The 17,083-nt window shown below is 47.2% G+C and overlaps 1 protein-coding gene and 1 long non-coding RNA gene across 2 annotated transcripts; one reads left to right on the top strand and one right to left on the bottom strand.

The window, feature by feature from the left end:
* Positions 1 to 2,656: 2,656 nt before the first annotated feature.
* Positions 2,657 to 10,430, top strand: LOC119171544 (acetylcholinesterase-1-like). The gene is made up of 4 exons (XM_037422322.2): positions 2,657 to 3,023; positions 5,316 to 6,544; positions 9,129 to 9,436; positions 10,106 to 10,430. Exons 1-4 carry the CDS (start codon positions 2,984 to 2,986, stop codon positions 10,299 to 10,301), a joined length of 1,773 nt encoding a protein of 590 aa, XP_037278219.2. The 5' UTR covers positions 2,657 to 2,983; the 3' UTR covers positions 10,302 to 10,430.
* Positions 10,431 to 13,803: 3,373 nt separating this feature from the next.
* LOC142813866 (uncharacterized) lies at positions 13,804 to 15,821 on the bottom strand. The gene is made up of 2 exons (XR_012894705.1): positions 15,043 to 15,821; positions 13,804 to 14,387 (listed from the first exon to the last, which is right to left on the bottom strand). It is a non-coding gene; the product is annotated as an uncharacterized LOC142813866 (long non-coding RNA).
* Between the last annotated feature and the right edge of the window lie 1,262 nt (positions 15,822 to 17,083).

The raw sequence follows: 17,083 nt of genomic DNA on the forward strand, positions 1-17,083 counted from the left end.
CCCCCACGCACGAAAACACTTGGGCCGGTACATTCAGCGTTTCATGAGTGAATCATAACGACGATCGTTTCATATTACGACATAAACACCGGCAAAACAATCGATTATGGCGGCTCCCACGAATAGAAAATAAGCTCGTGTTGTCTTCAAGCAGCACCTTTGATGAGCGTGATTAAACATGGATTCCATCTTGGGAGAATTTCGTGCGCTTGACCAGCTTCAGCACATAATGTCAATGTGTCGCCACAAATTTAAAATTTTTCGCGCATTTTGATTTAATTAAAATAAATCATTTTTAGCAACAAACGATTACGTAGCCCTAGAGTAATATATATCCCTAGAAGCCGACGGCAACGGCTACACAACTAGTAAAGTCAAATGGCATAAAGTTTCATACATATTTTATGAAACTCTATGTCAAATGGTAACGTTGCGCCGCACAACCCCGCTCCTAAAATAAAAGGATGGTAGCGCCACCTCTTAAACAAACCTGAACACGTTTTTTTTTTCCGCGAACAGCAAATTACACAAACGAACACTGTTTCCTTCGTAAAAGTAGTTGATATAAATATCACACAATTCCGATATGTTTCTGATACGTGAGCCCAAATTTCCCTTTAGACTTTGTGTATTAACTCTCTAGTAGTATAGTCGTAGTTCTTAAGAAAAGACAAATGCACTTAATTTTTGTCTGCCTAATTAACATGGCCCAGTGCCTTGAAGGGGATGGGAAAGGGGGATAAAGAATAGTGGAAGGATAAAGAAGAGAGAGCTAGCTCTCACCGCACATACAGCGACAGAAAAAAGATAGAAGAGATATACGAAAGATGGGGGACACGGTCGAAAGAATCCGAGGACGCGGCACCACTCGGCGAGAACTACACGGTATCGGGTGATCGTGGATGGCGGGCCGATCGGCGAGAGCTACGCTGGCGTCGGTCATCGAAGATCACTGGCGACACCACCGTTAAGCATGGAATCCAGCAGCGATGTCTCGAACTAGTGCGGGAATTCCAAATAAGAATCCTGTACCATGGGCGTGCGCAGGGTTTGTCTTTGGGGAAGGGGGAGAAGGTTTATCGCAATGCACCTCTCCCTATTAAGTCAATTTTCTATGAGACAAATTTTGCGACCTCCAACCGCCCATAAGGGGAAGCGAAACTTTAGGCTACATTACCATCCATAACCGCCATCTGGGCTAATTGGTAACGATTGATTTTAAACGCAAAAAAAAAAAGTGGAGCGCAGTACGCAACATCTATTATGTCACATTTTATTGTGCCCCTGTGTCCCTGATCGGTGCTGCGGCGCCCCAATTTTTGCATTCTATAATTGACCTAGGATGGCGAGATAAATACCAGTAGAGTACTAAAAGAATAATTTACTTTCACTTTCACTTTATTTCCTTAAAGGCCCCGAGTGGGGCATTACATAAGGGGTGGGTGTACAGTAAGGGTACATGATACATGACCATTCAGGATGAGAGGTGCCCTTTTACAGCATCAATGAAAGCATCTGGGTTGGTGGTGGCAACGATGGCGTAGGGAAGGCCATTCCAGTCTACAATGGTGCGTGGGAAAAAAGAAGACGAGAAGGTGACGAGAAGACGAGCAACACTTAAGCAATGACCTGTACGAAGGGATATACGAGCAGGCGGTGAGATGTAAGGTGGCTGATTGAGTGAACTGTAGTTCATTTTGTGAGACAGGGATAGGCTGGCAGTGCGACGGCGACAAGAAAAGGCGGGCAGGCCAGTTGCCGCCTTTAATGAGGATACACTAACGTTATACGAATATGATGAGTGAATGTACCCGATGGCGTGGTTCTGTACCATTTCTAATGCGTCTATGAGATAAGTTGATGAGGATTCCAGATTGCGGACGCGCACTCAATTTTGGTCGAATTAAAGATTTGTATGCGATGAGTTTAACGTGAGGAGGAGAGCTGCGTAAATGACGTCTGAGAAAGCCTAGGGTTTTCTTACTGGATGAGATGACGTTGGACACATGCGGAAACCAATTGAGATCTTTGGAGATAGTTACACCGAGATATTTGAAGGTACTAACAGATTCAATAGGAGTGCTTGCAATTTTTGTACGGATAGAGGAGAGGGCTTCGTGAGTGGGTAACGGACATTAATTTACATTTACTGGGATTCAGGGCTATAAGCCAGCGATCGCACTAATTCAGGATTTTAGATAAACTGCTCTGCAGCACAGCCTGGTCGGAGATATTTCGTATTGACTGGTAAATAACGCAGTCGCCTGCGAACATACGAATAGAGCAAGTAACTTCCAATGGCAGATCATTGATTTACCGATATATTCTTGTTCAATGTTCAATTTCTGTCGACTTCTGAATAATTTAGACTTCTGTGCAGCAAAAAGCACACGACTGGGTTAATTGGCGGAACACGAGAGAGGCCTTTGCCCTCCAGTGGGCGAAGTCAGGATGATGATGATGATGATGATGATGATGATGATGATGATGATGATGATGGTGGTGGTGGTGGTGGTGGTGGTGGTGGTGGTGGTGGTGGTGGTGGTGGTGGTGGTGGTGGTGGTGGTGGTGGTGGTGGTGGTGGTGGTGGTGGTGGTGATGATGACGACAACGACAATGCAGCCTAGAAAAAAGGTGAACTTTTCGTTGAAAATGTCCTATAGACCTTTTCAGCTAACATAATATTTGGACAGCGAGTGGATACTTTAAGCTAAATCATTCATTTTCTCTCGCCTGACATGATAAATTAATCAGTCTTGGCAAATCCCGCGCAGTGGGTATCAACCACTCGCGTGAATGAACACAACAGCAACAACATTCGGATGCGACCACTAATGTCATGCCGTTGTTGGCAGAACGTTTTACGTGTGCGCGGAGACTGCCGTTGTTTGGTTGACGGTTGAATAACGTTTCCTGACGGGGAGCGCGACGCATCTATATAGCACATCGTCGTGCCTCAGAGAAATTGCGTAACTCAACAACGATGAACCTTAAAGTGAGTTGCTTCTGTCGCAGTCTCAAAGGTCAGTACTTCGCGCGCTTCCTGACACGCCTGTATTGCACGTGATGTCAGCTACGTCCCTAATGACTAACAGATAAATGAAAAAAATGAACCTTGTGAATTTCTTAAAGGTTAACATAGCCTAAAGGACCCCTGAGAGCAAAATATTTGTTTGCGATTTTTTACCGTAACTTACAGCTTTGTGTGCGGTAATCCAGAATCAGAATCGTAAGTGCTCTAACGTGCTCTAACGCATTGTATATTACGGCTAGCGCCGTTGACTGATAACAATTTAGCGTCAGTTCGAAACGCCCGCCTAACAACGGGGAGCGCCTGAGCCTGCGCTCAAGGTTTTGGTGACGCTGAACACATCGTTTTCAAATCAGCCAATCGTGGGACCCATGCTCAGGGGCGTAGCCAGATATTTTTTTAGACACGAAGCAGCTCTTTGACTCCGCACGTTCCGCACGGTGTTGGCGCAGTGCCAAGTAGGTCACGTCGCTGCTGTGCGTTGACGTCACGCTCCCCTCTTGGTACGTCACTCTCTCCCTCACCTGCCACGCGCTCTCTGCAGCGCCCGCAGCTGCCGTCTCATCCGTTCGTCCGCAACACCTGCCACGACCGCCGCTCACTACACCGCCGACTCGTTCGTTCACGCGCAATAAACCCGACGCACGCCTAACGTACCCTTTGAAACGCGTCTGTATGTGTCACCTACAAGACCCACGCCAGCCATCGGTTCAAACGAACCTTCCAGCGCTCACCACAGTACCTTCGTTATAGCGCAGTTCAACGCTTGACGCCACCCGTGCGCAACGCTGCCGCTCCGCGTCCCATCAGGGTTCCCTTCGGGGAGATGGTTTAAGCTTTTTTTTTTGGGGGGGGGGGGAGGGGGACACCTTGATTGGGGAGGGGGAGCACCCTTGAAAAGGGCATTGCATTTTTCGCTCTCTATGCCTTGGCGAAAAAAAAATTCGGGGGGGGGGGAGCACGGGCCTGGTGTTTCACCACTTGGCTACGCCCCTGCCGGCGCGCGGTGATGAATGAAGCGATCCGTGTGCTTTGAGTGCGTCCTGCTAAAAAAAGAAAATAAGAAATGAAAAAAAAAACACGGCATATCCACGGAGTGAATGATGATGTGTGGGGCGAAGCGTCCATCCCTCTGTCTGTCTTTCCGTCTGTCTGTGCGTCCGTCTATCTGTCCATCCGTCCGTCCGCCTGTCTGTCCATCCATATGTTCATCTGTCTGTCCACCGTCTGTGTGTCCGTCTGTCTGTCTATCTGTCTGTCTGTCTGTTCGTATGTCTGTCCGTCCATCCGTCCGTCCGTCCGTCTGTCTGTCTGTCTCTGTCTGTCTGTCTGTCTGTTCTGTCTGTCTGTCTGTCTGTCTGTCTGTCGGCTGTCCGTCCGTCCATCTGTCCGTCTATCTGTTCAGCTGTCCGTCCGTCCGTCCGTTTGTCCGTCTTTTCGTCTGTCCGTCCGTCTATCTGTGTCTCATATACTGCCGGTTACGCCTGGCGCAGGGCAAGGTTAGACTAAGAGGAGCTTCGCCCCTAAAAACATTCTTGGCCTAAGCAGCAAAAACAACTTTAAGAGCAGCTCGACAACAGAGCGAGAGAGGTGACAGCAATAGTCCTCACTGGGTGCCTGTTTGACGTCGAAAATACTCTCCTAGACTCGGGGAACGTCACATGGCGCCTCGGTCTACGTCATACCCATGGGAATGTCGCGAGGTGCTGCCAACTAAGTTGAGCAGTCAAGCTAATGACCAGCACTGATAATCGGTAAGAAGTAACCGAACAACACAAACATCTGGAGGTTTCACTTTTGTTGACAGGGGTCCTTTAGGAGTTAAAACATGAGCAAGATGCAGTAAACGAAGGAACATGCAGTTAAAAGTGCAAAACACTCATGCGGTTCGATATCGGTGTCGCGCATGAAGGTGCTATGGTGGAATAGGAAACAAAGTACTGTGGAAATGCTCCCGGTACCTAATTCTTATTCTACGAACAGAGAGAAATTTTCGTTGGGTGCTATCAAAAGCATGCGCGCTGATGCAGCTCTCGAACACACAAGTTTAAAGGGTGTGACAACTAAAATGGGCAATAACCGCGGAGATCTTGCGACCCATTAAGGTGTTGAACTATCAAATCACTACAAACGAGTAATTACTGCCCACAGCTTATGTTTATTGTATTGCTCGGTATAGGTGTTCACGCTCTTTGAGAATATTGTTGTTATATGTAGTTGTGCGAGAAGCAAGCTGGTGAACCGAACGCACAACTGACACATTTGTATACGCGCATACTTCCAGCGTTCGCGATAAGCGCAATTGTACTGCTTGGAGCCACGGCAATGGTCCTGCTGACGACGGGGGGCAAGAGGCGACACGAAGAGCAGCCGAGAAAGAGTGTCCTCGCGGAGGGCAACGGCAGCTTGATCGTGCAGACCACCGCAGGCCTCGTTCAGGGCGTCGAGATCACGGCGCACGGAAGGACCTTGCACGCTTTCTACGGAATACCTTATGCCGACCCTCCCGTGGGAGAGCTGCGTTTTCTGCACCCCGTGCGAAGGACGCCCTCCACAAATCTCACAATGGTGACCAAGATGAGACCCGCTTGCCCGCAGGAGTCTTACTGGTTCAGCACGGAGTACGTCAACTCCTCGAGCTTCGACGAAGACTGTCTCCACCTTAACCTGTGGACGCCCAGCGTCCGCGCCAACGACGCGCTGCGCCCCGTTGTCGTGTACCTTCACGGCGGAGGCTTCCAAAATGGCGGCAACAACCTGCACATCTACGATGGCAGCCATTTTTCTGCGTTGGGTGACGTCGTGGTCGTGGTGCCCAATTACAGGGTTAACGTGTTCGGCTTCTTGTACGTCGGTACGCCAGACGCCCCCGGTAACCAAGGCTTATGGGACCAACGACTCGCGCTGCTCTGGGTGAGGGACAACGCGCGTGCTTTCGGCGGGGATCCAGAGCAAGTAACGTTGATGGGCCAGAGCGCGGGATCGATCTCGGTCGGCTATCACGTGCTGTCTCCGCTCACACGACACCTATTTCAGCGAGCCATAATGCAGAGTGGTACGCCCTTCTACAAGGTGGAAGAGAACCAAATCACGGGACCAGAGAAGGCAAGACGAATGGCGGCCAGGCTCTGCGGCCCACATCTCCTTCGAAGGCCTATGGCGCACGTGGTTGAATGTCTCAGGAATCAGACGACACAGAAGCTCCTCGGTGCCGTCAAAATGGTGTTAGGGCTCAAGGCGTCCTCTTTTATACCTGTTTCCGGGGACGACCTGCTGCCCAAAGACCCACTGGCAACCATGGCTAATGGCAGTGCGCCTCCGGTGGACCTGCTGATAGGTGTGAACGAGAACGAGGGTACATACTTTCTGAACAAGCTGTATCAAACCATGGGCATCACCGACCCTTTCGTTATGAGCAACAGGCAGCACGTCACTATCGTGAAGCTCCTTGTCAACTACGCCCTCTGGGAGGCACCCGACGACCTCATGGAGGGTCTACTGGCCAACGTTACCGTATGTCGAACATCATGCTTGTGTAAGCGTGAAGTTAACAGTCCGGTCCATAGTTAAAATGAACACAACGTTTAGTTTCCGCCATCAACTATCGCTGAAAAATGATGCGAAAATCCGAAGGAAAATTCTTTACATATATAGAAAGGTCCTACCAGTCTTGCGATCGTGATAGGAATTTAAGGTTGTGTGGCAATGCTGCTTTCGCAAGTGTCCGATTCTTCCCTTTAACAGTGGACCGGACTGTACTTGTTAACTCACTTGTCACTCACTGTCACTCCCTGTTAACTCACTTGTTAACTGTACTTGTCACTCACTTTTGCAGAGATATGTGCTTCAGTCTTTTATAGCAAATGTATTCGAATAGCAACGCCGCGGGTCAGGGCATGCAGGATCACGCACCCGTTTGCGATTTCACATTTCTTTTCTGTCGAGTGATGATGCATGCATGCTTCGACCCATGAGGATTTCAGACTGTTCTTTCGGCGGCTTACTTATTTCACTAAATAGATAAGGTAACACACACGCAAACTTTACTACATTGTTATAATTGCGCATAGCCACACACATATGTGTTCAAATACGTAAGGTTTCACCCGAACATTGCACTCTTTTTCAAGATGAACTAATGCTCATCTTGAAATGTCATATATTGTCAATATATTTGCACAGTGCGTAACTATAAGGAAGGAAGAGACATGGACAGGAAAGTTTCTTCGTTCTGTATAGTTAAATCGTTATATACTCGTTTTCTCGCGTTGTGCAAATATGTTGATTCGTTATCACCAGCTAGCCCAAGCATCTGTCTTATCGATATAGTGTTTCGTGTTGATTATAGTTTCTACATCGAATACTTTAAGTCATCTAGAAATGTTTCCCCATCTTTAGCTCTCTTTTTCTTTCTTTTCGTTTGTGCATGATGCATAGTTGATTTCGGAAACATTAATTGCAGCTTTCCGCGCAGAATGTTCCACATTAATGAGGCATTCTAGTTCACCCCAGATTATTTGTGTTCAATTTGTGCACACAAACTTTTGGACTGTTGGAATACTAGCTACCAGCTTTACGAAACGTGACTAAGAGCTTCCCTGCTTTAAAGAAGAGCTACACTTCTCGTTGCAATGACATCGGCAGAGCGACGTTTTGCTGCGTACGTACATGGTTGTATATACATGTATATCTAACACCGTCTAGCACTTCTGTATCGGTGAAACAAAAGCGTGGCATCATTCGTAAATCTCAGCTCTTACACTGGATACGTATAGTTTTCAACGTGTCATCAACCCTTCAAGAATCATAATTATGCTTAACAAAGGACGCGCGGACTGAGTAAAACAAACTGATACATACACGAGCGGGATTTTTTTTTTCTGGGGGAGGGGGGGGGGTGCAAGCAGTGTTGCATCGCGACCGTAAGGGAGACACTGGTGCAACTTGGCTGTTGGGGAAGCGCTGCGTCGGGTTTGAGGCGCCCAAGTTCTCCTTTTGTACCCCCTGCCGACGCCAGTAAATAGCACACAAAGCCCGTGCCCCCCCCCCCCCCCCCCGAAATATTTTTTCCACGGCATTCAGAGCGCAGAATGGACATTTTCCAGCCGTATCGCTACTTCAGATAAAAAAAGGTGCCCCCCTTTACCCCCCAAAATGCCTGCCAACGCCCAATAATGATTGACTGATTGATTGATATGTGGGGTTTAACGTCCCCAAACCGCCATATCATTATGAGAGACGCCGTAGTGAAGGGTTCCGGAAATTTTTACTACCTGGTCAAATCTGAGCACACGGGCGTATACATCACTTCTGCCTTCATCGAAAATGCAGCCGCCGCCTCCGAGATTAGATCCCGCGACCCGCGAGTCAGCAGCCGAGTACTTTAGCCACTAGACCACCGCGGCGGGGCTACGTCCAATAATGGGCGCCCAATCATTGCACAGCACGATTAAACAAGAGAGAGAAACGTCGTTGCGCGAAGCAATATTGCTTTTAGTATATGCTGTAATTTTCACCAGTTTACTAACTTGACAGCTACATGCATTATCACTAGAATGTTCATTGAACAAATGTAGGCATGCTCAAATGACACATGATTGCGTCGTCTTCAGCGACGCACTAATTACGTGATCATTTGTCCCAGCTGATATGAAGAATAGCGCTCTAAATATAAAAATAGCACTTGACTACGCCCCCCCCCCCCCCCTCCACACAGGATCTGGTCCCGTGTCATATTTCAGGTTTTGCGGTCTTTCTATATTATAATGAAAAAAAAAGCGAGTACATTGTTGAAAATAGCACCGTTCGATGTCATTTGAAGTAGCCTATATATACGCCTCATTGACATTTCAGTGATTAGGTGAGTATTTGTCGTGTTGAAACATTTTGAGGACTAATTAGCTAAACCTCATTAACGAAAAGCTTGTACTGGTTACTACAGTATATACGGGAGCAATGTGTGCTTCGCGTATATATTCCTCTTTTCCTCTTTTTTCGTTCCTCTTTTTTTTTTAAACGTGCTGCGCGATATTTGGGAAACCCTGTATATAAAACCCGGATACCAATCAATGCCCGATCTTTTTAAATGGCGACACAGGACGGGACGTCAACGCCAGACATAGTTCGACACTTGGCCGACGGGATCGGGGACGTGGCTATGCGCTGCCCGACGCAGTACTTCTCGGAGTTTGTGCTGCGCCAGCGGGGCTCGCGCCTCTACCACTACGAGTACGGCTACCGGCCGCTCAAGGCGAACTTCTGGCCGCCCTGGATGGGCGTCACGCACTTCGACGAGTTCCCTTTCGTCTGGGGATACGTGTTCGACCGGCCCGAGCTGCTGACACCACGCGACGCGGACTTCAGCCAGATGCTGATCGGCCTCTGGAGCTCGTTCGTTCACAATCGGTGAGCGTTGTGTTGGCTTCTACTGCAGAGCGGTCTTGTCTCTCCATCGTGACTGCTCAAATTGACACTCAAGATAACAGAACATATCCGGGGTGTTTTGAAAACAAAGTAAAAACCGGGGAATTTCGAAGCATCGCTACTCCTCGGCTGCACCACCAAATACTCGCTTATCTTTGTACGAGTTCATAAATACACGCCCACGTATACAAAATCGCACTCGCTTGAAATATCTGGCTGCTGTTGGGAAGTGATAACGTGATAATGGGACTGAAGCTGAATGAAATAAATCTGTTGATTAATTGATATGTGGGGTTTAACGTCTCAAAACCACCATACGATTATGAGAGACGCCGTAGTGGAGGGCTCCGGAAATTTAGACCACCTGGGGTTCTTTAACGTGCACCCAAATCTGAGCACACGGGCCTACACCATTTCCGCCTCCATCGGAAATGCAGCCGCCGCAGCCGGGAATCGAATCCGCAACCTGCGGGTCAGCAGCCGAGTACCTTAGCCACTAGACCACCGCGGCGGGGCAAGAAATCTGTCTCAAACTTAAGACAGCGGAAGTAAACACCAGTTAAGATGGTATTAATAGGTAGTATTCGAGTCAAAGTAAATTTCATTGAAAGCGACCTTACCACGCGACCTCTTCGCATGGCGGACGCGCAGTACCATGGAGGCAGGGAGGACGCTGTGGCCGCCGAATGAGCGGCGGCTGGCCACCACCCTTCGACTCGTGGAGCAGCCTCGGGTTCAGAGTGCTGGCTCGACGCAGACGTGCACCTTGCTACGCAAGTACATCGTGCCTTACAGGCTGAACAACACGACGCCGGAGCCTCCACGTAGTGACGCTCATCGACGCTGAGGGGCGCAAGCTGTCGTGCCGAGCGGGGGGCCCGAGAACACGGTTTATAAAATAAAAACGTACAAGAGGTTGACATGCTCCAATTAAATGTTTATATTCTTGAAGAGTGTGCGAGTGATTGAGTGAGTGAGTGAGGATATTTAACGCAAAGCCAGTCACCTGAGTCTTCCAGAGAGAGAGAGAGACAACTTCATTTAAGTGAAAAGAAATTCACAAAAGAATGGCGGTCAGACTGTGCCTGGCCGCCACCTCCTCAGTTCGCTGTATGGCCCGGAGCTGTACTTCTAGGCTAGCATCGCGGAGTACACTTTCCCACGCCTCGGACGATGGAGTGGTCAGGAGATCAGGCGGGTGTGGATCCTCGCTGCAGTCCCATAGTATATGAGGGAGGGAGGCCACGGAGCCACAGAACACCTACCAGTTGAACACCTACCAGCCACATGTTGAGCAAAGCGGACTGAACAGATCGGGGTAAATGTGTGCGTATACCCGCGCGCACGGGAACGAGTTCGTTTGGAGGCGGCGCCATGTGAGTTCTTGTGCTTTCGTGAGTTTGGGATGCGGCGGTGGTTTTGTTCGACGCGCGAGGCGATAGTGCTGAGCAATTTCGTGATAGGATATGAGGGGCTCGCCGATGTTCTCTGGGTTCGTGGTGGGTCCCACCGCTCGGTTGACGAATTCTCGAGCTTGTCGGTGGGCGGCCTCGTTCCCCGGGTTTCCCGCGTGCGCCGGGACCCAGACGAAATATATCGGAGGCGGATCCTCGTCTTCGAGGTAGGCGACGGACTGAAGGAGCCGTAAGGTACCGGGAAAAACGGTACCGCGAGCGAAATGGGATATAGCGGTTTTCGAGCCGCTGAGGATCGTAGTATAGCCGGAGGACACCGCGAGAGCCGCTTCCTCGGCTTCGGCGGGGTGGAGGGCACGGACGGAGCCGGCTACTCGCAAGATTTCGTTGGTGTAATTCTGATTACGAACGGTGGCTACCTGGAAGTCCTACATCAGATAAACAAGTGGGTAAATAAATAAATAAATAAGTTTAAGATTACATATCGTTGTATTATTGGAGTTGTGGAAAATTGAATTACCCATGCACGTATAGAAAATAAAGATATGGCCCAAACCGTTCTTCTCTGTTCAAGCGATACGATACCCCTTTGCACGAGCGACCAGGGGCGTATACCTAGAAATTCGTTTATGAATCGGGCCTGACCATCCTTTATGAAATGATGTGTGCTCGTGCGTGTGTTTGCTTGTGCACACGTGTTCGTATGTTTTCATGTATATAGATAAGAAAATTAAGCGACCCTTAAGTTTCGCTTTTAAGAGTTGAACGCGATAATGAAATCTGGCACCTAGTGCGCCCTTCAACCGCTCAGTGCATACTTAATAATATGTGTTGTCACACACACACATACACACACACACACACACACACAACACGCACGCACACACACGCAGGCACACACCCACACGCACGCACACACACACACACTGTGCAGTGTGGCCACTTCCTCCTGCTAGAGTGGCGCTCTAGTCGAGATACGTTTCACAATGTCTCACAGATAGCACACAGACACACACACGGGCGCGCGCGCACGAATGGTAAATACAGATTTTCGATCTAAAGCAAGAATCACATGGCCTCCAAGATTCAAACCTCGCGTTTTCCAACTCGGAGGTCATAAAGAGTCTCACAAAACCTCAGAGGTGACAGCACATTATCTAGCGTTTGCTGTTTTCTTGATCAACGCTTCTGGAAAGGGATGATACGTTCTCCGCTAGATAGAAGTAGTTGTTCATTGTTATAGCTGTTTGAAAGTTGCTGTGTGTTTTTAGCGGCGATGGCTGCACTATCCCGGCCTTTTTCGACGTAGTTTGAGGGCCTCCCAAATGCGCCTACAAATCACCGAATGGGCTCGTTTTCGTCGTGACACCTGTCGAACAAAATGCGTCAAGGAGACTCCTTCCAATACATGGCATTTATGTAGTGTTTTTTCCCGAAGCAACTGCAAGTAACATCGTGGCTTTGTGGTATGACACCTGCTTGCTACGCGAACGGCCGGGTTCGACGACTCTCAATGGGTCCATAAATTTTATTCGTCATTTTATTTGCTTCCTTCTCAATTTTTCGCTCACGGACGATTTTTCGCTCACAACCAACGGTGCCGACGCCGACGGCGGAATTTCTGCAACACGACCTCTCTAACGCAATCGCGTTAAAATGTAACAAACTAGCTGCGCGGGCAGGGTCAGGTTTCCATGCACCCCCAAATCCGCTCCTGTGTTAATGCGACTGAACTATGTTAATGCGACTGAACGCGGGACGAAGTCGAGGCGTATGGTGTTCAGCTGTGTGTTTCGCATTCAAATTATTGGCTTAAAAGCTGTTATAACTAAAACTTCATTTGAATGTTTAGTTAATAAGGCGTTGTCAACAACGTTGTGTATTCTGAAACTGTCGAAATTAATGACCATGCAATCAAATCCATTTGAGGACCGAATACGTTTAAAACAAAAAATGTTCGTTTTGTTATTGTTTGAAACAGTTACGCATCCAGTTTATCCCTTTATTACCTCGGGCTCTCTTGCTGATCACCGTTCGAGATCCCACGAGAACAGAAATCGGATGGTTACACTGTTTCTAGTACTATTTTCTAGTGGTTAAAAATTACGCACAAATAGGAGCGTCTTTATTTGGTATTACGTGACATGAATAGACAACGAAGGTGAATCACACGTCCAAACACGATTATCATGACATGCGTGTCATGTAAAACATGACTACATGCTACGCTCATAGCGCGCTTGCGGCCGTTTCGCTAGCTTCACATATGCGAAATTTAGCATTACGTGACGTGAAAAGACGTCGAACACAAATGCCAGGCGAAAACATAATAAAAATGAGATGAAAGTCATGCATGGCATAATATACATCCACCTCGTAACGTTGTGCTTATTTTAAAGGGACAACCTTCCCCATTCGTGCTTCGCAAATCATCGATTCCCACTGTAAGTGTGGTCTGCCATTTTCAGAATTTTTTATTTTATTGTTTTAAATTTACTGTTCTAGTTTTACTGTGTTTACTGTTTCAGTTTTACAAGCCCGGGATGTCGTATACTGTCGTCACTTGGCGTAACGCAGGCAAAATCACATATGAAAATAGGGGGAAATGGGAAGTAAGCGAGAGAGAAAGAAAGGAAAAGAATAGGATGAAAACTGTGAACAAGAAAAAGAGAGGAGGAAATAAGCAGAAAACCGATGAGAAACGAAGAAGGCTGCCCAACACTTCCTTCTAGGGTGAACCTGCCTTCATTTTTTAAATATTTTTGTTTTTCTTTGTAACCAAGCCTATCTAATGACATGCATTTATACACATATTAAGCGATAAGTAAACTTTGTAACATGGAGTGATCGTGCGCCCTATCCTCGATACCATGGAGTGCAACTACCAGTTCGAAGCGCACTATAGTCACGCAAATGACGAAGAAGAATCATTCATTCATTCACAAAACTTTATTTGTGTCCCGAAGACCGGTCGTTTCAGACCGAGGCGGGCCGCGTCCACGTCGGTACCGTCAGGCCGAGCCTTGTGACGTCATCGTGGACCTTCTGGACTGCCCGTAGTTGGTCTCGATAAGACGCGCTTCGCACCATCGTCTGCCAGTAGAGCCATTGTTCTTCGGGATCGGCGAGAGTCGCGGGACAGCCCGCCAGCATGTCTCTGATCCCAATAATGCCACCGCACGCGTCACACTTGTCTTCAATTGCACTGTCAGGGAGAATTGTATGTAGAAAATACGGAAATAATCAGGTGCACATTTATTTGAGGACATTTTTATAACTACATCGCGAAAAGGGGGAAATGGGGAAAGGTAGAAAGGAAGAGATCGTGGGAAGCCATCTGTTTCGGAAATCGCTCAGGTGGTTGTCATCCATGGGCCCAATCATCGCTTGAACGAAACCAAAATGTCGGCGTTATCATAGAAGCCTCTAGCTGTCCTTGCGATGTCGGAACGTCCTCTGAGCTTTCCTGGTATTCTTGATGTGAGCCCGGGTATAGGCAACTTCAATGTGGTTTTGGGCTGAAAATTCAAGCGTACGGCGTCAGTCTCATTGGTTCGCATCTTATACCGTTTCGGTCTGGTGCTCCCAGACATCGATCTATCACACCTTTCAGCATCGGCCTGATATCTGGGGTTGTACGTGCCAAAACAACGATGATATTATATGAGGGACGCCGTATAAAGCGGAGGAAACCGGAAATTTTGACCTAGAGGTGTTCTTTAACGAGCACTGACATCGTGGCTTTCGCATATGCATGCATATAAAACCGCGAAATTCGGTTTTTAATGCGTTTCTCGGTGCGGACAGGTTCTTCACAAAAGTTTATTTGCTTTAGAACAATTATCATTATTGTCTCTTTGCATGTCACTGTTTGGAAATACCTGATGTCGCAACCGCATAGAAACGGCTTCGCCTCATAATTTAAGGGAACGTTTATTTCCGCGTCATGGTATAAGCTAACTGATTTTCACCTAATCATATTGAAATGGTCCCTTTGGAAGAGCACTATTCAATCCCGATGCCCACCGTAACCACAAATGCAGTATTCGTGTTTGTCTTTCTCATTCTCTCTTGTGTCCGCGGTGTTTGCACACTCGGTCTTTCAACACGACCTGAGCAAGCGCTCAACTCTCCGTTCTACGAATGCAGTATTCGCTCGGAGACGGTACTCACCTTCGCGTCCCGAACTGTCCATGCTTCCACGCAGCTTGTCTGTTCGTCTTGCAGCGAGCAATCCAGCTGAGATGAGCCTGTGGTCTCGACGTACTGAATATTTTCGTGAAAAGTACGCTGAGCACTCAGGCCAATCACAGGCTAGAGCAGGCATGCGTGCGTCAAGTACACGATTCCTGGAACAAGTACTAATAGACCAGTGCACATGTGTCAAAATAAGGGGAAGACAATAAAAAAACATTAAGTGGGTGCAATTGGGGAAGAATAATAAGTGTGAACAAAGTCCATGCCTAATTTGCCAAATTATAAATATATGTCTTATACGGAACCCATATATACAAAGAAAGCATTGTTCTCAGCTGTGCCTGCCGTTTTGAGCATATAACGTTTTTTTTTTATGTGTAAAGAGCAAAATAAAGGAATATTAGAAAAAAGACGAGAGAAAATGGCCCGCGCAAGGCGAAGTTTTTTTTTTTTTTATACTGAAAATCACTTGTATATTTTTGCAAATAGTAATATTTGCAACATGCTTGTCTGGCTCTCACGTGTCACTCATTTTCTATTGTGGCAGTGAGAAATTATTCATAAATAATTGTGTAGTTCTGAAAACTTGAGCAACACGCGTTTAAGAAACGCTCCCAATTGCCGCGTGGGGTATGCAATCGTTTTGACGATCGTATCAGAGCATGTTATGTGGCGAAATCAATTATGCGTGAGTTACAATGTCACTGAACAAAGATAACAGCTAAGTATTTTCTGTTCGATATTAGTTGCGCAAGTCTCTCCCCACTTCGCAACGCGATATATATATATATATATATATATATATATATATATATATATATATATATATATATATATATATATATATATATATATATATATATATATATATATATATATATATATATAATGCAAAGTGTTCTACTATGCGATAACACTATGCAGATTAAGTACTAGCTTTCAGCGACATATATCTTCGGCGGAGCAACGCAGCATAGGAACGGGAAAGGACATACATGGTCACGTGATAAGAAGATGCGGAGAAGTCACCGAGCGCTAGATCCTCAAAGCTCTCTCAACATTTGTTTTGCGCGGTCATCGTTCTAGCAAAACGATGTGAATAAGTACAATCAGTGAAAGATGAGCTCCAGCGCTGTGAAATTATTGCCGATTATTATGCAGTGCCAGGAATTGTGATCACCCTTAGTTTTGCAAATATATTAAAGTATATCACCCGCATGCGAAGGTCTGAAAGCAAGACCATCGCTGCGCCATGGCTGCAATATCGTGTTTTCCCAAGATAGACTAACTATACATAACTTGAAAGAAAAAGTAAACTCAAGACAGGGCCGTGGTACACTATAGTCATGGAATACAATGAAGGCTGTAACATGCGGTACATATCGTTTCGCTGTTTTGCAAACAGCACTTGTCAAATTTTTATCCGAGGACATAGATTAGCTCTGGAGCTTCAACAGGCGACATGTTCCAAACACTAAGCATGCGTGTCCCATCGTAAAGTACATTCTAACAGTGACATCATGCATTCATAACTCGCCCATCCGAAAATGCTACTTACTTGCAGCTGTGCACCACATGCAGTGTTCTCCGCGCACAGCGGTGACCCCCGCGGCGTGCAGTTTCACTCACCTTTGTGCTTGTACATGCTTCCTCTTGGTCCTCATCAGCCCTTGGTGGACGCGTGCCGTCGGCCTAGTCTAGTCTAGAGTTTCGACGTATGGAAATGTCGGGCCACCATACGCGGAGTCTCCAGGCCAGCCTCGACAGACTGTTCTGCTGCAGTCGCGTTCAAACAGTGCAACAAATGGCGCGAACGAATGTCCTGACGGGAAACATTGTGAAGTTCTTTTGTATTATTAGAGCTGGTTATCCAGACACTTAACGAAGACTCCTGAACATGGACGTCCACCCCCCACACGTAGGTGTGCGCAAGGGGGCTGACAATGTTACGGTGATATCACCTGTCGGTTCACACATCGTTCGACCCGCTATCGATAAACCTTCACTTAAGAGGAAA

The sequence above is a fragment of the Rhipicephalus microplus genome, chromosome 4 (assembly GCF_043290135.1).
Source record: "Rhipicephalus microplus isolate Deutch F79 chromosome 4, USDA_Rmic, whole genome shotgun sequence".
In the NCBI taxonomy this organism is placed as follows: Eukaryota; Metazoa; Arthropoda; class Arachnida; order Ixodida; family Ixodidae; genus Rhipicephalus; species Rhipicephalus microplus.